The 22,717-nt window shown below is 45.7% G+C and overlaps 1 protein-coding gene across 4 annotated transcripts in view; it reads right to left on the bottom strand.

The window, feature by feature from the left end:
- PISD (phosphatidylserine decarboxylase) overlaps positions 1-22,452 on the bottom strand; it is a 34,976-nt gene extending 12,524 nt beyond the window's left edge. The window contains exons 1-3 of one of the 4 annotated variants that reach the window (XM_059040154.2): positions 22,165-22,452; positions 14,693-14,772; positions 10,768-10,943 (exon numbers count right to left, since the gene is read on the bottom strand). In XM_059040154.2, the coding sequence (XP_058896137.1) occupies positions 10,768-10,943; positions 14,693-14,772; positions 22,165-22,229 (321 nt within the window). In that variant the 5' untranslated portion in view covers positions 22,230-22,452. Of the gene's footprint in view, positions 1-2,017; positions 2,113-10,767; positions 10,944-14,692; positions 14,773-22,164 lie in introns of those variants that run through there. The other 3 variants (XM_067014778.1, XM_067014780.1, XM_067014784.1) reach the window with 3 other exon arrangements.
- Positions 22,453-22,717: the final 265 nt, after the last annotated feature.

Below are 22,717 nucleotides of genomic sequence, written 5' to 3'. Positions count from 1 at the left end.
TTTAACATCCAGAACTGTCTTCTCAACACCTATTAGGTAAGAGGTAAAACAGTACTTACTGAATCTCCACCCCCTGCCGGCATAGGACCAGGTATTTATTTAACACCTACATCATTCTCATTTAAGAGCAGCCTGTTCACAGAGGGGAACAATAAAGCGATAACAATTACAGGAAGTTTAAAAACATGCAAAACATGTTCTACACTGTCCAGGGTCATGGACTCGTGGAGCAAAGGAAATGCCAAGTGTAGATCGACAGGGTAGGGGTGAGCGACGTGGGAGACCTGACAGGCTGATATGGCTTTATTCCTTTTCAAAACTGGAACGTCACACCTCACATTTTAAAAATACTAAACTGAGGGCAGAAACAAGGAGGCAGTGCTAACGCACCCCATGGCCAGACGAGATGACAACAGACCACGTTATTATGCTCAGATGTGGACTGAAGTGTTTAGGAGTGAAGTTTCATAATGTCTGCTATGTACTTTCAGTGGCTCAGAGGAGAGTCCGTACATATGCACGGAGACAAAGCAGATACGAGGAAACATTAATAACTGGTCACTCAAGCAGTGTGTGTGGGTAACACTTCTCTCAACTTTTCTACTCTGTTCAAAAGTGTTCACAATAAAATACTGGAAGACTTTGCTTTAAGCCACAGAAAAACCTCTAAATTCTACTACTAGGGAGAAAAACTCAAGACCATATTCAGCACACAGAGCCTCTCTGGCCCTGAGGCAGCATCATGCCCACCACTCCTGCTTCATGAGGCGGGTGGGGCAGTTCCGAGCTGAACCTCTCCCTCCTGTCCAGGCAGCAGCCCTCCGATGACCACAGCCCGCTCTGCAGCCTAGGGCCCCATCTCCACAGAGTCAGCTCCTTGGTTTGCAGGAGGAGGGACACGTGGACGGCTTCTTCCCCAAAGGGCCCCCCTTTCTACCAGGTCAGCTTCCCCACCGCCTGCACCTCTGTCCTCAGGACCCGTGAAGGCAAAAAGGACTCCTCAGAAGCACCAGAGATCAAGGGAAATCTGCCACCAGATGCCACCCTTCATGGAACAGGAAAGCCCGGCAGGAGGCAGGCGGCACACCTAGGCACTCCCCCCATACACACCTGCCATCCAGGTCACCTGGTGACCTGGGCTTACAGACGCTACACACCTTCCAACCCGCTTGGTAAGAAGCACTTATGAAGGTCTGTTCCCCGCTTTGACTTTATAGGGACAAAAAGGACAGCATATCTGAAATCATAGCTGCCACACAAACGCAGACTGCGATGCTCGGGCACAGGCAGTGGCCTTCCAGCTCCGGTCGGTGCTGCTCCCTTGAAGCCACTTCTCCACAGAGGCCCAGTGGCGACCACCCTCCCCACTGAGGCCAAACGCCAGGCCCAGGTAGCCCAAATAAGGTAGCCAGGATCTTTGACCCCAAATCCTGACCTTTTTCAGGAAGGACACCATGAGTTCCTGCAAAGAAACTCTTGGAAGCGTCCCCTCCTCCATGCCTGGCACTCGGCCTGCTTGAGGCTCCAGTTCTAAGGGCAGGGCGTTCTCCTGGTCTGACCAGAGCCAGAGGAGTGTGGTTGATTCCTGTTCCGTGCCATTCAGACTAAACGTTAAACTTACAAATACTCTGAGTCAGTATAGACAGAGAATAAACACATGAAAATGTTGAAGTGGACTCACATTTAAAGAAAAGCAAATTACAAACTGTATTAAGGTATGATTCTTGATGTTCCCTATTTCCTCCACTGCTCTCAGTAAAGAGCTACTCCACCCCTCCATCCACTCAAGTCAAAACTCACGAGTCGGGCTTCCCTGGTGGCACAGTGGTTGAGAGTCCGCCTGCCGATGCAGGGGACACGGGTTCGTGCCCCGGTCCGGGAAGATCCCACATGCCGCGGAGCGGCTGGGCCCGTGAGCCATGGCCGAGGAGCCTGCGCGTCCGGAGCCTGTGCTCCGCAATGGGAGAGGCCACAACAGTGAGAGGCCCGCGTACCAAAAGAAAAAAAAAAAACTCACGAGTCATTTTCCATTTCTCTCTCCCCCAACATGCAATCCATCAGTGCATCCTGTCCACTCTTCTCTCAAAACATACCCAGAATCGAATGTGGAATCTAAAAAACACAGCAAACTAGTGAATATAACAAAAAAGCAGCAGACTCACAGATATAGAGAACTAGTGGTTACCAGTGGCGGGGGAGTGGGGGTGGGGAGGAATACTGGGATAGGAGAGTAAGAGGTACAAACTATTAGGTATAAAATAAGTTACAAGGACTTCCCTGGTGGCGCAATGGTTACGAATCCACCTGCCAATGCAGGGGACATGGGTTCGAGCCCTGGTCCGGGAAGATCCCACATGCCACGGAGCAACTAAGCCTGTGTGCCACGACTACTGAACCTGCACTCTAGAGCCCAAGAGCCACAACTACTGAGCCTGTGTGCCACAACTACTGAAGCCTGCACGCCTAGAGACCGTGCTCCACCACAAGAGAAGCCACCGCAATGAGAAGAATGAGAAGCCTGCGCAGAGCAATGAAGAGTAGTCCCCGCTCACCGCAACTAGAGAGAGCCCGCACACAGCAACGAAGACCCAATGCAGCCAAAAATGAATAAATTAATGAATTAAATAAGCTGCAAGAATATACTGTACAACATAGGGAATATAGCCAATAGTTTATAATAACCTTAAAAGGAGTTTAACCTTTAAAAATTATGAATCACTATATTGCACACCTGTAACTGTACATCAACTATACTTCAATAAAAAAAAAAAATATCAGAATCGAGTGCCTCCCCCCCACCCCAACTCCACTGCTCCCCGCTCTGATCCAGGCCACCACCTTCTCTTGCTGGGATCCTGTCAGAGCCTCCCAACAGGTCCCCTAATCTGTCTCCACAGCAGCCAGGACGACTGGATCAGAACCCAGATCACTGAGCTTCCCTGGTGGCGCAGTGGTTGAGAGTCTGCCTGCCGATGCAGGGGACACGGGTTCGTGCCCTGGTCCGGGAAGATCCCACATGCTGCGGAGCGGCTGGGCCCATGAGCCATGGCCGCTGAGCCTGTGCTCCGCAATGGGAGAGGTCACAACAGGGAGAGGCCCGCATACCACACACACAAAAAAAAAAGAACCCAGATCACTCAGCACTCACTCAGAGGACAGGCTGAGCTGGCGCCACGGGTCCTCCTGCCCTCCTACCTTCCTGCCCTCTCTGCCTTCAGCCACAGGGGTTCTTTGTTCTCCCTAACAGCGACAAGTATTCTCTATCCATCTCAAGCCTCTACCTGGACCACTCTCCCGGCCCCTCAGATGCCCCCTCAGCCCACACGGCACTAAGTGGGGCCTTCCTTCCTTCCCTGACTGCCTTGGTCCCAGCCCAGCTCTGCCCCAGCCTGAGACACTGTGCCCTCTACCTGTCTATGTTCTCTCCATGGCCTTTCAACCACTAGACATGTCCATGTGTCCGTCTGTTTCTCAGCTATCTCAGCCCCTAATAAGGGAAGCTCTCTAAGGACAGGAGCTCTAGTTCTATTTACCAGTGGATCCCCAGCATCTCAACAGGGCCTGGCATACGGAAGGAGCTCAAAGATCTGTTGAATGAAGCAGCAAATTCAAGAAGAGAGGAATGGTGTTCATCTATGACAACTGTTTCAGTAACACCCAGTGTGGTTCATATACCCAACAATGCCTATTACAAACTGGTACAATAGTTTTAGATGGCAAACATGTAGCAAAAATCATGCAGGTGCCCAGACCCCTTCAGACAGCGATTCTACACTGAGGCATTCAGCCTGAGGAAAAGGCCTACGTGCAAAGATGTGCTCTACGTTAATCACGATGGTAAAAACCACCGGGGCACCAGAATCCACTATGGTAATAGGGCCACTTAAGGTATGTAGTTACATGAAGTCTTGCAAAATCATCATATGTAGCAATATGTATAACGTAAAAAAGGCAAGATACAAAACAGGAGTAGCTGACCCCTGAACAACACAGGTTTGAATGCGCAGGTCCACTTATAAGCAGACTTTTTTCAATAAATACATACTACAGTACTACATAATTGGAGGATGTGAAGCCACGCATACCGAGAGTGGCCTGTAAAGTTATATGTGTATTTTCAGTTGCTGGGGGGAGGGGAGTCAGTGCCCCTAACCCCCCGCATTGTTCAAGGATCAACTGTATATCCGTTTAAAAAAACAGACAGACATCAAGTGAAAAATAAAGCCCATGATTATGCAACAAGTCATCAGGTGAGAAGGGGTGGGAATCATGACTGTCTTCCCAGTTCTCCAACATTCTGTCAGAGCGTTACATTACCTCTGTCATTTATAAGAGAATGAGACTGACTTCCAGAGGGGGCCAAGGCCATTCAATGGGAATGTGCTGGGAAAACTGTACATCCCCATGAATGAAGTCAGATACTTAACCTTACATGATATAAAAAAACAACTCAAAATGGATCAAAGACCTAAACATAAGACCTACAACTATAAAATTATAGAGGAAAACAGGAGAAAATCTTTATGACACTGGATTCAGAAATGATTTCTTGGATATGACAACAGAAACACAGGAAATAAAAGATAAATTGGACTTCACCAAAAGATATGATCGGCCTTCCCTGGTGGCGTAGTGGTTAAGAATCTGCCTGCCGATGCAGGGGACATGGGTTTGTGCCCTGGTCCAGGAAGATCCCACATGCCGCAGAGCAACTAAGACCATAGGCCACAACTACTGAGACTGCGCTCTAGAGCTCATGAGTCACAACTGCTGAAGACCGTGCACCTAGAGCCCGTGCTCTGCAACGAGAAGCCACCTCAACAAGAAGGAGGTGCAGCACAACAAAAGAGTACCCCCGCTGCCGCAACTAGAGAAAGCCCATGTACAGCAACGAAGACCCAACACAGCCAAAAATAAATAAGTAAAAATTTTAAAAAAAATCTGTGGCATATCCACCCAACGAAATACTATTCAGCAATAAAGAGGAATGAATTTCAACATTATGGTCAGTGAAATAAACCACACAGAACAGAGTACATTCCATTTAAATAAAATTTCTTAAAAGAAAAATCTCATCTATAGTGATAGGAAGCAGATCAGTGATTGCCTGGAACCACGGGTGGATACTGACTGCAAAGGGATACATATTTTCTATCTCCAGAGTCGTGGTGATTACACAAGTCTATATATTTATTAAAACCAATGAATTATATGCTTTAAAAGGGTTTTATTGCATGTAAACAATACCTCAGTAAAGTCGACTTAGAAATTGAATCAGGGTTTCCCTGGTGGCACAATGGTTAAGAATCCACCTGCCAATGCAGGGGACATGGGTTTGAGCCCTGGTCAGGGAAGATCCCACATGCCACAGAGCAACTAATCCTGTGCACCACAACTACTGAGTCTGTGCTCTAGACCCCGCGAGCCACAACTACTGAAGCCTGTGCCTAAAGCCTGTGCTCTGCAACAAGAGAAGTCACCACAATGAGAAGCCGGCACACCACAACGAAGAGTAGTCCCTGCTCTCTGCAACTAGAAAAAGCCTACTCTCAGCAACGAAGACCCAGTGCAGCCAGAAATAAATAAATAATTTTTTTTTTAAATGAAATTAAATCACCACAGCAGTGTTATTTACAGTAGCCAAGAAATGGAAACAACTTAAGTGTCCATCAAGGGATGAATGAATAAAGAAGTTATGGTGTATATATTTACAATGGAGTATTACTCAGCCATAAAAAGTAAGGAAATTCTACCATTTGCGACAACATGGATGGACCTTGAAGTCATTATGCTAAGTGGAATGACTCAGACAGAAAAAGACAAATACCATATGATCTCACTTATATGTGGAATGTTACAAAAAAACAAAAAAACTAACAAAAAACCCCACCCAACTCAGAAAAACAGATCAGACTGAGAAGGAGGGGGAGCAGGGAATTAGAGGAAGGTGGCCAAAAGGTACAAACTTCCAGATATAAGAGAAGTAAGTACTAGGGATGTAATGTACAACATGATGACTATAGTAACCACTGCTGTATTAACATACAGGAAAATTAAGAGAATTAAATCCTAAGAGTTCTCATCACAAGGAGAAACTTTTTTTCCTTTTTTCTTTTCTTCTTTATTTTCTTTTTATTGTATCTATATGAGATGATGGATATTAGCTGAACCTATTGTGGTAATCATTTCACAATGTATCAAGCTATCATGCTGTACATCTTAAACATATACAGTGATGTATATCAATTGTTTCTCAATGAAATTGGAAAAAAATTAAATCAACTTTCAATAAATATGTACATGTGGAAAGACTTTCTGGAAGATACACAAGAAATGTTAAAAATTCTTGCTTGGAGCTTCTCTGGTGGCGCAGTGGTTAAGAATCCGCCTGCCAATGCAGGGGACACGCGTTCAAGCCCTGGCCTGGGAAGATCCCACATGCTGCAGAGCAACTAAGTCTGTGCGCCACAACTACTGAGCCTGCGCTCTAGAGCCCATGAACCACAACTACCAAGCCTGCGTCCTGCAACTACTGAAGCCCACATGCCTAGAGCCCATGCTCCGCAACAAGAGAAGCCACCGCAATGAGAAGCCTGCACACCACAATGAAGAGTAGCCCCTGCTCGCTGCAACTAGAGAAAGCCTGCGCACGGCAACGAAGACCCAATACAGCCAAAGATAAAATAAACAAATAAATTTAAGAAAAAAACATGAAAAATTCTTGCTTGCTTCTGGAGAGCAGGATGGGATTAGCAGACGGGGTGGAGAGTGGAAGGCTTATTTTCATGTAATCCCTTCTTTACTATTTGAATTTTCACATGATCATATTTTATTTAAAATTTTTAAACTATCTTATTAAAAATAAAAATTAATTTAACAATACATACTCCTAAACAGAGCCAAAAGCTTAGAAGGGTGATGTTCACCAACATGTTAACTGGTTTCCTGCGGGTTGTAGGATTACGGGTCATCAACTCTTTTCGTTTTCATGTTTTGCAACACTTTCTTATTTTTTGTAGATGAACACATCTTTATAAGTAGATAAAGGACAAAGCTATTTCCACATTGGGGAAAGTGATACCATATACATAGAGAGAAAGAGTGGAGCTACTAGAACCTGGATGCTTCTGAAGGCTTCCAGAGACTCTACTCTCCTTAACACGTTACTTCGTTGCTAGTTACAGAATTCCCTTAATCCCACGGCGGCAAACACACAGATTTCATTTCTACTCAGCAGACTGAATGAGCTCTTTTTTTAAATTTTATAAATTGATTGATTGATTGATTGATTGCTGCATTGGGTCTTCTTTGCTGCGCGTGGGCTTTCTCTAGTTGTGGCGAGCAGGGGCTACTCTTCATTGCGGTGCGTGGGCTTCTCATTGCGGTGGCTTCTCTTGTTGTGGAGCATGCACTCTAGGCGCACAGGCTTCAGTAGTTGTGGCACGCGGGCTCAGCAGTTGTGGCTTGTGGGCTCTAGAGTGCAGGCTCAGTAGCTGTGGCACACGGGTTTAGTTGCTCTGAGGCATGTGGGATCTTCCCAGACCAGGGCTCGAACCCGTGTCCCCTGCATTGGCAGGCGGATTCTTAACCACTGTGCCACCAGGGAAGTCCCCACATGAACTTTTTTTTTCTTTTCTACCATAAAAACAACATGAATCTTAGATCAGGCAAAAATCTTGGAAACATTTTCTTAAATGTATAAAAACAGAAGCCCCAAGGTGACACAACTCACTCAAGGCCTCACAGCTGCTGGTGCCCAGATCTCAAGTCTCCTGACACCCTGTCCCTCCCTCCTTACTGCTCCTACATGAGAGCTGCACCCACCCCAGCCCAGAGGACAGCCTGCAGGGAGTGAGGCGGCACAGATTTTGGAGTTATCGTTTCCTCTAAACTGTTACCCAAAAGAAAAAATTCTATTTACGTGAAGGAAAGATGTGAGCCTGAATTCTTCAGGAGTGCTGCGCTGGGGGAGGGGGGGTGGCTAATGTGAATGCTCATCACATTATCGCAGACAACAACTGTTCAAGTCAGGCCACTCAAATTCACCTCCCATTTTAAACAGTCAGAGCCCCAGAGAATGGAGGTACCTCAAATACACAGCAAGCCCTGCCTCCATCTTTCACTGCCACCATCGAGCTCCTTATACTAAGAGCACCTTCTATGAGCAACATGGTATTTATTGTTCCAAGAGTACGGCATTTGGCATCGACAGACCTCTCTGTTCTGGAACCTATTCTGCCACCAACTAGTCTTTCCATTTGTAAAATGGCTCTAACACCTGCCCTTCCTACCTCAGTGAGCTGTTGTAACTAAACGGGTTCAGAAAAACTGTGAGGTGCTGTTCAACATAAGGTACTACAACCATGCTCTTGAGAGTTTTGATACAGAGGGGAGACCAGAGGGTTCTGTGCAACAAGATAAATTCACAAGCTAAGAAAGGACAAAGGCTTCCTACTGGCACTCTGACCAAGAGGGGCTAATAGGAGGCTTCATGTGTGGGGATGGCTATACTGCCCATGTCTGTCTCCTGGAAACCCAGAAAACACTATTTGGTAAGAAAAAATCACCCAGTCACCTCAACTGTGCCACTGACCCCAGAGGCCATCTCAGCAGTAACTTCCAACCTGTCTTCTTTCTTAGCTCTGGAGATGCCAGACTTGACTTCAGGGATAGGAAGGGATTATATTCCAGCAAAATCACCACCAGAAATTTTCACCTGCCACATATTAATGGAGCCCTGAAGGGACCCTTACAGCTCATCTGCCCATGATTCCTAAATCTGACTTGTCATGAGAATCACCTGCACGGCCTTGTAAAAACAAAGACCTTGAGCCTTGCCCAAACTTTCTAAATCTCTAGGGCTGAGACCAAAGAATCCATATCATTAAAGCTCCGCAAACAATTCTGAGGATCAGCCAGACTGGGGTACTCTCTCATTTTTCATATGAGGTATCAGTGATTAGGTGGAGCCAGGGGTGGGACTAAGATCCAGGCCCCACCTGCCCACTCAAGAACTGCCCCCCGCCACTCCCCGCAACCTGCTACCTCTCCTGAAATCTTACAGTCTATTCTGAGCCCAGACCATTTCCCCTTCATAAATGAAATGTTGCCCAACTTGCAAACCCAGGAGCCATCTTATTCCACCGAAAGAACAGGACCTAACTTAAGCCCAGTTCTTTACCAACAGGGGCTTCAGACCTCTCACTGTACTAGGCCACTCTGCTCCTGTGTCCTGTCACTGTCCAGAGCCTAGAACTTAGAAGCTAATCAACCCTGTACTCTTTACAAATAATTGTTTTTCAGGTATTGACTCATATATAGCAGTAATCCCAATTATACAAACAGCGGCTGCTATGAAAAACTACTGACATTAGTCTTTTATGAATGAGGAAGTAGCAAATTTCTTCCAAATGTAGATTCTCTTGGGATATCTTTGAAATGAGTGGGAATTTCCTGAAAGCAGGTGGGCTTGTCACCAGGTGGGTCAGCCTGACAGATGCCTGGGGTCAGAGGGAAGCCAGCTTGGGTTTAACACTTGAGTGGGGTCATGGATCACAGTCTTAGTAAGTACTTTACTAGTTTGAAGGAGAAGGATATGTTTACAAAGGAAACCACCAATGTTATGGGAAGCAGTGTTCAGCATACTTAAAAAGTATGACTCACATACTATACAATTCTGTAAAAAAGGACTCTGTAATATACAACCAAAAAACAGAAAACTTGGAAAGTGACCTGTCCAAGTCCACACAGCTACTAGGAGCACGGTTAGAATCTGCCTTCAGGACTGGGACCCTGGCCGCTGGGTGCAGCTGAGCTGGATTACTGATATGGCGCAGCTCATGGGGAAATCCAAATGCATCATCCCAAATACCATCGTCTCTGCTTTTACCCCCTCTGTTGCCCAAGCTATCAGGGTCTATTGATATTTCAGATATTTCACTTGTTAAATTATGGGTAAAAAGAAAGCAATTTTTAAACTTACACCTTTATATTCAATTTCAGTATTTACTGAATGTCTGCTCTGAGTCAGATATCCTGGGCCTTGGGTAACACAGATGAGTAAGACAGTTCATTACGTATCACACAAGGTACAAAGACACCAAAGCCCGCCCCAACTGCACGGCCCAATTGTGGGGAGAGCAATTTTTTTTTTTTTTTTTTTTTTTTTTTTTTGCAGTACACGGGCCTCTCACTGTTGTGGCCTCCTCCGTCGCAGAGCACAGGCTCCAGACACGCAGGCCCAGCAGCCACGGCCCACGGGCCCAGCCGCTCTGTGGCATGTGAGATCCTCCCAGATCAGGGCACAAACCCATGTCCCCTGCATCGGCAGGCAGACTCTCAACCACTGCGCCACCAGGGAAGCCCAAGGGGAGAGCATTTTGAGCAGTAACGATAAAGGAATTTGATGATTTCAGTCTGGTCTCTGGTGAGAACTTATCTACATCACAAAAGTCCAACCCTTCCAGCTCATACTCAGACTTGAGAAGGCGTGAACTGTCAGGACGCCAGTCTGAGTATAAGGCACGAGCTCTGAAGATTTCAACAGCAGGAAATTCCCACTCATAGGCCTTGGAGAGATCCGGAGACAGAGGGAAGCCGGACAAGATGCCCAAGGTATAACTTCTGTAACAGCCCCAAAACCACTGGAGATGTGAGCTCCAAGAAAGCACATTTCACTTTTTCAAACAGTTTAACTTTGGGAAAATTTACAAAGTGACAGGCAGTTGTGCTCCATGAGAACCCAAGGTGGTTCCATCCTATTCCTACCTCCCAGTGACCAGCAAGTTTGGGCGGGATCTCCAAGCCCAGCTTCTCCCATTCTCGCTCCTGGTACTTCTCATACTGCCGGTAACCTGCGTACCCGCCACCTGTCGCGACCAAAAAGAGCAGGGGGCGCAGCAGGGACAAGGTTCGGGCAGGGGCAGTGTGGATTTTTCTGGCATCTGTAACAAAAAGCAGGAAAATTTTGAGCCTGGGAAAAGGGACGGGTATGAGTCACGCAAACACTGCACCAACAGGAGGGCTGGGAAAAGCCCTCAGCAAAGCTGACTGGACCCGGAAGGGATCTGACAGGGAGGTGCAGACCTGAGTAACTGCAAAGACCCTGCTGCCTCCAATTCTATCTAGTAAGGTACAAGTTTCTTTCCTGTGACACTACAGTTCACCCCAACTGCCACCATAATTACAGAATTTAAGATGAAAACATCGAATTGCAAAGAGGTCAAGAAACAAATCCAGGTTGCCCCGCTGGCTACCAACAGGGCCAGGACTGGAACAGGTACCATTTCTCACGCAGGCTCTCTGATTTTACTTTTACGATCCAGGCCCAGTTCTGACTGGACAGTAGTATTCTCCCAAATGCAAAATCTCATAAGCTCTTACAATTCAATGATAAAAGATAAATAGTCCAATTTTAAAACTTGCTAAGAATTTGAACAGATATTTCTCCAAAGAAGATATATGAGTGGCCAGTAAGCACAAGTAAAGATGCTCAACATCTGTTATGGTTGAATTATGTCCCCCTAAAATTCATATGCTTAAGTCCTAATGCTTATCACCTCAGAATGTGACCTTACTTGTATAAAAGGTCTCTACAGAGGTAATCAAGTTAAAATAAGGTCAGCACAGTGGGCCCTAATCCAATATGACTAGTGTGCTTATAAAAAGAGAAAATTTGGGCACTTCCCTGGTAGTCCAGTGGATAAGAATCTGTCTTACAATGCAGGGGACACCAGTTTGATCCCTGGTCGGGGAACTAAGATCCCATATGCCACAGGGCAACTAAGCCCATGCACCACAACTACTGAGCCCACGTGCCACAACCAGAGAGAAGCCTGTGCACTCACAGCAACAAAGCAAAGAGCCCATGCGCTGCAATGAAGGATCCTGCATGCTGTAAATAAGACCTGACGCAGCCAGAAAATAGATAAATTTTTTAAAAAATAAATTTAAAAATAAAGAGAAAATTTAGTGACAGACATGCACACAGGGAGAACGCTATCTGAAGACGAAGGCAGAAATCGGGGTGATGCTTCTATAATACAAGCCAAAAAAGCCAAATATTGCCAGCAATCCATCAGAAGCTAGACAAGAGGCTCTCCCTCACAACCCTCAGAGGGAAGCAGCCCTGTGACACCTTGATCTTGGACCTCTAGTCTCCAGAACTGTGAGAGAATAAATTTCTACCGTTTAAGCCACTCAGTTTGTGGTACTGTTCCAGTAGCCCTAGCAAACCAATACATCATTAGTAATCAAGGAAATGCAAATCAAAACCATGATGAGATACAACTTCACACCCACTAGGATGGTTTTAATCAAAAAGACAGATAAGTGTTGGTAAGGATGTGGAGAAACTGGAACACGCTGATGGGATTGTAAAATGGGGCTTCAGTACTTCAAAATGTTAAACATAAAATTACCACATGACCTAGCAATTCAGCTCTTAGGGAAGTGAAACATACATCTACACAAAAACCTGTCACGCATGCTCCACAGGAGCATTATTCATAATAGCCAAAAAGTGAAAATAACCCAAATGTCCATCAACTGACAAATGAATAAAAAAGTGGTATATCCATACAACGGAATACTGATAATAAAAAAGGAAAAAAGGAATGAAGTATTGACACATGCTACAACATGAACCTTGAATACATTATGTAAAAGAAGTCAGCTACAAAAGTCTGCATATTGTATGATTCCATTTATATGAAGTGTCTGGTATAGGAAACATACTAGAGAGACATACAGTAGGTTAGTGGGTGCCAGGGACTAGGGGTAGGGAGAAATGAGGAGTGACAGTTTAATGGATCAAGTGCTACTATTTTGGGGGGGTGAGGAGGGAATGAAAATATTCTAAAATTAGGTAGTGCCGATGGTTGTACAACTATAAGTATACCAAAAAAACACTGAATTGCGTACTTTTTAAAGGGTGAATTTTATGGTATGAAAATTATACCTCAATAAAATTATTGTTAAAATCTCAAGAGCTGACTTCTCAGTAGCCTACACAAAACCTTCATCCTATCCTTGGCTTCCAACGGAAGGAAATCGTCCTGCTCATTTGTCCCTGTCCCTCCACCACCTTTTGGTTGTTGTTGTTTCTTTTTAAAAATTTATTTATTTATTTATTTATTTATTTATGGCTGTGTTGGGTCTTTGTTTCTGCGTGAGGGCTTTGTCCAGTTGCGGTGAGCGGGGGCCCCTCTTCATCGCAGTGCGTGGGCCTCTCACTGTCATGGCCTCTCCTGTTGCGGAGCACAGGCTCCAGACGCACAGGCTCAGTAGTTGTGGCTCACGGGCCTAGTTGCTCTGCGGCATGTGGGATCTTCTCAGACCAGGGCTCGAACCTGTGTCCCCTGCACTGGCAGGCAGATTCTTAACCACTGTGCCACCAGGGAAGCCCTCTTTTTTTGGCCGTGCCGAGAGGCTTGTGGGATTTTAGTTCCCCAACCAGGGATTGAACCTGGGTCCTCTGCAGTGAGAGCATGGAGTCTTGACCACTGGACCATCAAGGAATTTCCTGCTGTTTCTTTTTTTAATGAACAAGTATAGATGTTATTAATCACCTCCATTTTCTGATTACTCCTAATGAATCCTTACTACTTAACAACAAAATATTCTACCTCTGACCAGAAAATCTTGTCAAAAAGCAAGAAACATATTTTTTCCTCTTTCTGAAATATTTGGTGATGAGAGAACTGTTGTACACTCCCTACCTGCACTGAACCAGCACCCTAGGCTGACTGGTCACACTCTCCTGCATGCTTCTGCTACACTGAACCTTTCTTCAACTATAGGTCTTTCTCTTGCTTTCCAAAGGCTTACTTTACTCCTCCAACAGGAAGTAGTAAGCAGAGAGTGCCCTCCACTACTGACTGCCTCTTTGCTGCATTTGTCACTTTAAAAAAGCACAGCTTTTCTGCAGATCCAAGATTCTGGCTTGATTTCTGAGGCTCCCCCTGAACCCTTCAAGTGATTCCTATGTGTTCCAGCCTGCAAGTCCTAATTAAATAAGTAACACCCAGATGTGCCCCTATTAACTACCTTAATAATAAGCCTTTTGTTTTCATTCTCATTAACCATCTCATTTTATTCCCAAGGTATGATTATTGGACAGTCAAAAATAGCTTCCAGTATAGAATAAAAAGGATATTTAGTTAATAAAGACAATATACATTTCTGTACAGGTTTAAATAGCTGCTTACAAGATCCAAAAAGTTCATAATCCAGTGCTGATGAGGGTATGAGGCACTGATGTACTCATGAGCACATCCTGCTCAGAGGAGTGTAAACTGGGACAACCTTCTCTGAAGAGTAATTTGGCTTAAATACCAAATTATAAAATACATAAACCTTTTAATCCAGCAATTCTAAGTCTACAAATTTATCCTAAGGATGCACAAAACTATGTTAGTACAGAACTGTCTGTAATAGGAAAAGACTAGGAGCAACTTAAATGTCCAACACCGAACAGTACAGTCATGCGATGGAATACTGCACAGCCAGTAAAAACAATCAGATAACAGCAGCTAATGCTTCAGTGGTACCTACATGCCAGGTACTCTAAGCACTTTGCAGGCACAATTCCATCTGATTCTAACAACAACCCTATGAAATACATGCTGTGTTTATCCCAATTTACTGACAAACTGAAGCAGAGAGGCCAGCATTGCCTCTAATTGCTACTTACTTGTGGAAAAGGTTCTGAGAGGCAGCTTCCTTAAGGACTGAAGGAAATGGCTCAGGGCAATGTCTTCACAGTGATGGCGCCTACAATCAAGCAAAAATGAAGCATTAAACATTTTTTTAATTAAAAAGAAATTAGTGGGGGCTTCCCTGGTGGCGCAGTGGTTGAGAGTCCACCTGCCGATGCAGGGGACACAGGTTCGTGCCCCAGTCCGGGAAGATCCCACATACCGCGGAGCGGCTAGGCCCATGAGCCACGGCCGCTGAGCCTGCACGTCTGGAGCCTGTGCTCCGCAACGGGAGAGGCCAAAACAGTGAGAGGCCCGCGTACCACAAAAAAAAAAAAAAAAAGAAGAAGAAGAAAAAGAAAAGAAATCATTGGATCAATTTCTAGAAATTGAATATAGTCTATAGATTCAATAATAGTATTGTGTCTGTGTTAATTTCCTGGCTTCGACCACTGTACTCTGGTTTTTGTAAGAAAATGTCCTTATACAAAAAGGGCTCGGGCTTCCCTGGTGGCGCAGTGGTTGAGAATCCGCCTGCCAATGCAGGGGACACGGGTTCGTGCCCCGGTCCGGGAAGATCCCACATGCCGCGGAGCGGCTGGGCCTGTGAGCCATGGCCGCTGAGCCTGTGCTCCACAATGGGAGAGGCCACAACAGTGAGAGGCCCACGTACCACAAAAAAAAAAAAAAAAAAAAAAAAGGGCTCAAATATTTAAAGGTAAAGGGGCATCAAGTGTTTCAGAAAAAAATATATACAAACACACACAAAGAGTAAAAAAGGGAGAGAGAATGATAAAGCAAATACAGTTGATATTTGGAGAATCAGAGGACAGGGTATTTGGGAATTTTCTGTACTATTTTTATAACTTTTCTGTAAGTCTAAAATTTTTTCACACACAAAGCTGCTCTTTTCTTAATTAAGTATAAGAGCATAATAAGGGGCTTCCCTGGTGGTGCAGTGGTTGAGAGTCCGCCTGCCGATGCAGGGCACACGGGTTTGTGTCCGGGTCCAGGAAGATCCCACATACCGTGGAGCGGCTGGGCCCGTGCGCCGTGGCCGCTGGGCCTGTGCACCCAGAGCCTGTGCTCTGCAACGGGAGAGGCCACAACAGTGAGAGGCCCGCATACCGCAAAAAAAAAAAAAAAAAAAAAAAAAAGCATAATAAGAAGTAAACCCGGCACTTACACAAAGCCATACGTTTTTTCACCACAAAGAGCTATACACAGACTTGTAGCCTAACCCCTACTCATAAAAGAACCTAATAAAGTGGTTGAAATTTTAAACTGTTTTTTTTGGCCATGCCGCAGCTTGCAGGATCGAACCCATGGCCCCTGCAGCGGGAAGTGTGGAGTCCTACTAACCACTGGACCACCAGTGAATTCCCTGAAATTTTAAACTTTAAATGTTTGCCCTGGAAAAAAAATGACACAAACCAGGCTGAACTATTCTAATCTACTTTGAGTCTGGAAGGCTCAACTGGTTTGGAATTTTTCAATTAATATTTGTGGCTACTTTGCCACAAAAGCTACTTTCAAAGAGTGAATAGGGTTTTCAGGCATTCTGAGAAAAAAATGACTATTTTCATGGCTTCAAGCTCTAAGAAAATATTATTTCTGATTTTTTTAAAAAATAAATTTATTTATTTATGGCTGTGTTGGGTCTTCGTTTCCGTGCGAGGGCTTTCTCCAGTTATGGCGAGCGGGGGCCACTCTTCATCGTGGTGCGCGGGCCTCTAACTGTCGCGGGCTCTCTTGCTGTGGAGCACAAGCTCCAGACGCGCAGGCTCAGTAGTTGTGGCTCATGGGCTTAGTTGCTCTGCGGCATGTGGGATCTTCCCAGACCAGGGCTCAAACCCGTGTCCCCTGCACTGGCAGGCAGATTCCCAACCACTGCGCCACCAGGGAAGCCCTCTTTCTGATTCTGTTTCTCTTCTTTGTTTCCTCTTCACCCAGGGAAACTGGACATATCCCCAGTGGCAATAAGTGACTTGGCCAGCAAGGAAATTATGAATGAATTTTTAGTGAACTGGCTCTCTCCTTAATCAAAAAGCAAACACCCCACCTTCAATTCAAATAGCACTTCAGTTCCCCCAAATATTGGCCTGAAATCTAAAGTAAAGAAACTATGTCCTTGTGTTTTGTTTTTCCTTGAAGCCCTTTATGAGAGAAGCAGAAATTTACTCTATTATAAATGTCTAAACTGCTATTTTTGTGGGGAACATAACTGCATTTATGACTTTCATAAAATGATATTGACATTCATGGATAGTCAGTAGTTATGTCTCACACAGACATCCTGTAGATTTTATCAGATTTAAACACCTTCTTTTTTTCACATGAAATTTCCTTGACTTAACAACACTCTCACAGCATGGTGCTAACATGACGACTCTGATTCTTTTACAGGTAAGCAAGGTCTGTATGGAGAACAAGCCTGGGACCATGACAATCACCACCCCCTCAGAGGCCAGATGGATGGACAGTTATTAACACAAAGGAGGGTGTGCTGCAGTACCTGAATGTTCTTTCAGCAGTGAACAATGTTCACCTCTTAGACTGGGCACTCCCACTGCAAAAGCTAAGCGCCTAAAACCCTGCTTTCCAAATGGAATAAGAACAGAAATGTAAAATCTGACTAAAGGCTGTATTGTTGTGTTGTGCACACTGCTGCACTGTGTGTTCCAGAATTGCTGCTGAACCCCCTAACTGAAAGAATGTTTGCAGTTGAAAAAGGCTTTTTTGTGGGGAGGGGGGTGTGGGCTTGGGGAGGTACAAGTGGGAGATAATCATTTATCCACTGTAACCCAGTGCACGGCACTCAGGTGGCTGGTTTGCATACGGATCTTCCTGAGAACAGAGTCTTGGTCTCTCATCCACTGCTGTAGCCCCAGCTCCTGGAACAAGTGCCTGGCAAACGCCCCAGTTGCATCAGCTTGTCTTTCATTCCTGGATCATTCCTATCCTCATATAAATGTTGTACTTCCTCCAATCTTACAGAAACACTGTCCACCCCACTGCAGGCTCTTTAAAGGAGCAATGTTCCCTGTCATCACTTCCTCCCCTCCCCCTCTCTCTTCATCCCACTCAACCAGGCTTTTGTTCCCACCACATCATCTGTTGTCAAGGTCACCAACTTCCATGTTGTCAACCCCAACACACATTTCTTGGACCTCGTGTGACTTCTCAGCAGCATTTGCCACTGGTGAGCCCTTCCTCCTTTTTTTTCCCCCCCACTGAGATATAATTGACATGTAACATTATATTAGTCTCAGATGTATAACATTATTCCCTATTTGTATATATTGTGAAAGGATCACCACAATAAGTCTAGTTAACATCCCTCACCATACATATTTACAAAAAATTTTTTCTTGTGATGAAAAAGATCTACTCTCTTAGCAACTTTTAAATATACAATACAGTATTGTTAACTGTAGTCATCATGCTGCACATTACATCCCCAGGACTTAGGTATTTTATAAGTTGTATCTTTTGACTTCATTCACTTTCTTCTTCTTGAAACACATTTAGCCTTTGGGACCCTGATCTTCCTACCTCTCCAGCCTCTCCCTAACTTCAAACAGCTGCCGTGCCCAGGGTTCAGACCTCTTCTCTGTCTGTGCTCTCTCCCAGACATGTTCACCCAGTCCCGCAGCTTTAAATAGCCAGATACCGAGGACTCCCTCGCTGCTCCTTCGAAGACCTCTGGACCATATTTCCACCTGGCTACCCAACATCCCCACTCTGAATCACCTCAAACTGAGTTTGTCCAGAACAGAATTCCTGACACTCCCTCATTCCTGTTCAATCTGCTCCACCCCCAGAGTTGTCCGTCTGTGGCAGAGACTAGCCAGATGGTTATTAAATCCACTTCCTCTACCCAACAGACTACATTTCCCAGCCTCCCTTGCAACAGGGTGTGGCCACATAACTGAGTTCTAACCACTGTAAGAACCATTCAGGCTTCCCAGGCTGTCCCGTTTCAGCCTGTTTGATGCAAACATGCAGACCTTGGGAAGCCATGTGTTAAAGATGGCAGGAGATGGGTCCTCAAATCACTGCTGTCCTGCAGATCAGGTGCACCCACTGGGACTTTACATGATTGAGACAAACACTTTTACTGTGTTAAATCACTGAGATGCTGGAGTTTACCTGTTACCACAGCAACACTGCTATAATTAATATACCATCTCAGAAAAAAGGCACCACCATTCACCCAGCTGCACAAGTCGAAACCCTAGGGACTCCTTTGTAAGTCCTTTCTTTCTCACTATCCACATTCAATCCACTGATGAGGCATGAAGTCTCTACCTTCAAAATATACCCTTATCTGCCTACTTCTCTGCCACCACTTTCACTCTGACCTGAGCCACCAGATCACCGAAGGACTGCACTAGCCTGTTCTCCCTGCTTGGCTTCTGTGTCCTATTCACCACAGAACAGCCAGAGTGACCTTTTCAAAACAGAAAATAAGACCAGACCCTAAGTAAATGGTCCTCGCTGAACCCTTAGACCTCCTGCTGCTTCCCTTCTCCTCACTCACCTGCCCCCTTTCCTTGCACACTCATGCCTCTGCATTTGCTGTTTGCTCTGCTGGGCATACCCCTCCAGCTGGCTCAGTCCCTCCTCATTCAGTTCTCTGCTCAAATGCTTCCTCTTGGTTGGTTTCTCACCACAAGCTCAAAAGTTGTCCCTCTGGAGTGTTCTCTAACCCCTTAATTACCTGCCTTTAGTTTTCTTTGTAACACTTCTCACTACCCCAAATGAACAGATTTTATATATATTCACTCATCTATTTACTGTCTGTACCCCTCAAATGCAGGGGGTTTGTCTGTCTTCCCCGTGGACCTCAATCTCAACAGTGAGATTAAGCTTCAGAGAAATGAACTGCTGGCTAAATTCAATCACATGTACCTTCTACATAGTGAACTCACGTGGGCCTCCTGCAAGCGTGGGCCTCCTGCAAGCGGGCAATTAAAGCCCAGGATTAAGCACTCAAGTCTGATTGTGTGGCTCAAATCTCCATCCTGCCACTTAATCAGCTGTGTGACCTTAAGGCATTTCTTAACTAATCCTAAGCCTCAGTTTCTCCACCTGTGAAAACAGGACCTACCTCATTAGGAATAAATGAGACAATCACATAAAACCCTAAGCCCAGGCCCTGGCACCTAGTTACATATTACTATTATTAAAAGTAACAGAGTTGATATTCAGCTGGCACACGCTGGGATGGCCATATTAACTGTCTGTGACCACTCTGAATGGTTTGTGTCCACACTGTCATAGTTTTAAATTATTTTTAACATCACCCCTGGTGGTAACACTAACTATAGTCCTTATGTCTCTCCTGCTTTTTAGAGCTGTGAAAGTTCTGAAAATGAACTGGCAGGCCTCTTGAAGGCCTCATTCCACATTCTATCTCATATTATTTAGTAATGTTTCCTTGCTCTTCTACTAAACTGTAAAGTTCTTTAAACACAAGGCCTATATCTCTTAATTCCTCTCTCTTCCCCTGCTCTCCCTCCCCCTCCCGATCCCTGACACTGCAGTTGGCAGTGGTAGGAATGTCATAAGTATTCCTGAAGTAAAGTCTTGCACAAGCAACCACTCCTTGGGCACTATGTCCATACTTGCCTGAACCTAAGAATCATCCAGGACACGTGTAAAGAACGCAGCTGCCAGAGCCCCAACCTACATCTACTGAACCTGAATTTGGCAGTATTGAGGGATATACCTGGGACTCTCTTTTTCTAATAAACACCCACCCCATTTTTTCATCAAACAAATTTGGGAAACATGGCCCTAAGTTATCACCCATAATTGCTTTCTTTTTGTTCTCTCACCTGTCACCTATCATCCAGGTACTGAAAAACTTCCCTGCAATATGAGGTTTTCAAACATATGTCTCACAGACACTGCTTTACTTAAAAATCATGGAAATGCTCTCTTTTGGGGGTTTTTTGCATCTAAATGTAGTTCCCATCTGGATATGTAATACCTTTGAAAATTGAACCCAAATCCTCACCCTCCTTAAATTGCACCTAAATCTTATCTACCTACACGGGTACTAAAGTTATGACTTTTTTTCCCTTTCCCTTTTTAAATGATAATGAGTTAAGTACATCCTCCTCACCATCTTTAAACAAACAAAAAAAGAGGTCTTCCCTGGTGGCGCGGTGGTTGAGAGTCCGCCTGCCGATGCAAAGGACATGGGTTCGTGCCCGGGTCTGGCGGAGCGGCTGCGCCCGTGAGCCATGGCCGCTGAGCCTGCGCGTCCCGAGCCTATACTCCGCAACGGGAGAGGCCACAACAGTGAGAGGCCCGTGGACCGCAAAAAAAAAGAAAAAAATTTTAGGGGTGTCATTTTTTAGTCTTTCCAACCTATGACACATTTTAGATGATTTCACGACTGACTCGTAAACAGCACACCTGGTAACAACATTAAAACCACAGAGACCCTCCTGTCCAAATCCTAAGTTACCATCACATTGCAGAGCCCCCTCCTGAGAAAGTTACACCATTTCTGAGTAGTTAATAATAGAGTGAAGCTTTCGTGTTCAGGGCAATGACTGTTTCTGTTCCCTTTCAGTCCGAAACCAGTGTCCTTACTTCCCAAAATTACAGTGCAAGCTTTGGTCAACGCTGACAAAATGAAGGTTACCTGAAACACAAAAGCACCGTGTGTCTCTCAAACCTTAGCTCTTTGAAATGACACGGAGCAGCAGACTCTGAGTCATAGCTACCAACATTTTAATCAATTTTCTGAGAGTCCAAATGTTCCCAAGCTGGTTCTTACATAAGCTATTTGAAATAATGAATGTCGTCACGGTGGGCAGCCTGAGGGAAAGATCCTTGCCTGAGAGAGAGAGAGAGGTATCCGGGTAGGGGTCCCGGCTCTGCTACTATGAGCAAGTCCCTCCCTCTCTCATGGCCTCAATTTTGCTAACTCCAAAAAGAAAGAGCTTGATTTAGATGACCCCTCTAACAACCTGAGAGTCACCAGGATAACTAAGACCCCATTTCCATCATGGACAATTCTGAGATAACCGAGTCCAACCCTCTCGATTCAAAGACCAAGAATACCAAGTGAAAGCCGCCCGACTCCCAGTCCAGTGCTCTTCTCACATCACGCCGCCCTTCCCAGCAACACGAATCCCTGAGAAAGAGGCGTCCAGCCCTGCCTCGGCTATAAGTGGCGGGCACACAGCCTATATCACTGGTTGGGTCTTTTTGTTTATATCTTTGTTTTTTGTCCCTTGTGGAAAGGGCAAGGAGAGAGCGCTTAGGCAAGACGCGGAACGCCCTATGCGGCGGCAGTCAAACCTGCTCGCGAGCTCCAGGTTAAGGTGAGTGCTTACGTCTCCACTCGAGCTCTCCTCAGGGCGAGCCCGCGACAGAGAAACGATTCTTCTCTCCAGACCCCAGTTTGGCCTGGGCCACCCCCCGGCAGGTCCCCAAGCAGCTGTACCTGCTCCGCCACGGCGCGACCCCGCGCAGCAGCCTCAAGCATCCCGGCCCCACGGACGCCGCCATCTTGTCTCCAGCTTCTGGGTGGGACACGCCCCCCCTTTACACGCGAGTCGCACGCGCGTGACGTCAAGAGCCTCGAATTCACAGGGCCAATGAAGAACGCGGAGCGTGTGAGGGCGGAGCTGTCTAAGCTCCTCCCCCGGCCGCTCCGGGTACCCTCCGCCTGACACTTCCGGCAGCTAATGGGCCAGGTCGGATAGGTGCAGCCGGTGGAGGCGCTTACAGTGCTAAACCTAGACCTGAGCACAGCGTTGCCAGTTCTCCTTTTTACCTCTGACGTGCGTTTCCGCATGTGCCTGGAAAATCTGATTCACCCAAGGTCCGAGAATGGATCAACTGAGCTAAATCGTTCATTTTACGGATGGGGAAACTGAGAGCGTCCACAACTCAGCTACCATTGACTAAGCGCTTTCTAAGTGCCAGGCTCTGTGCTGATGACTTAGCATGCATGGTGTCTCATTCTTACCTCCCATCGCTGTACTATCTGGGAG

Source organism: Kogia breviceps, chromosome 15 (assembly GCF_026419965.1).
Source record: "Kogia breviceps isolate mKogBre1 chromosome 15, mKogBre1 haplotype 1, whole genome shotgun sequence".
NCBI classification, from domain to species: domain Eukaryota; kingdom Metazoa; phylum Chordata; class Mammalia; order Artiodactyla; family Physeteridae; genus Kogia; species Kogia breviceps.
This window is presented reverse-complemented; position numbering and strand designations above follow the sequence as displayed.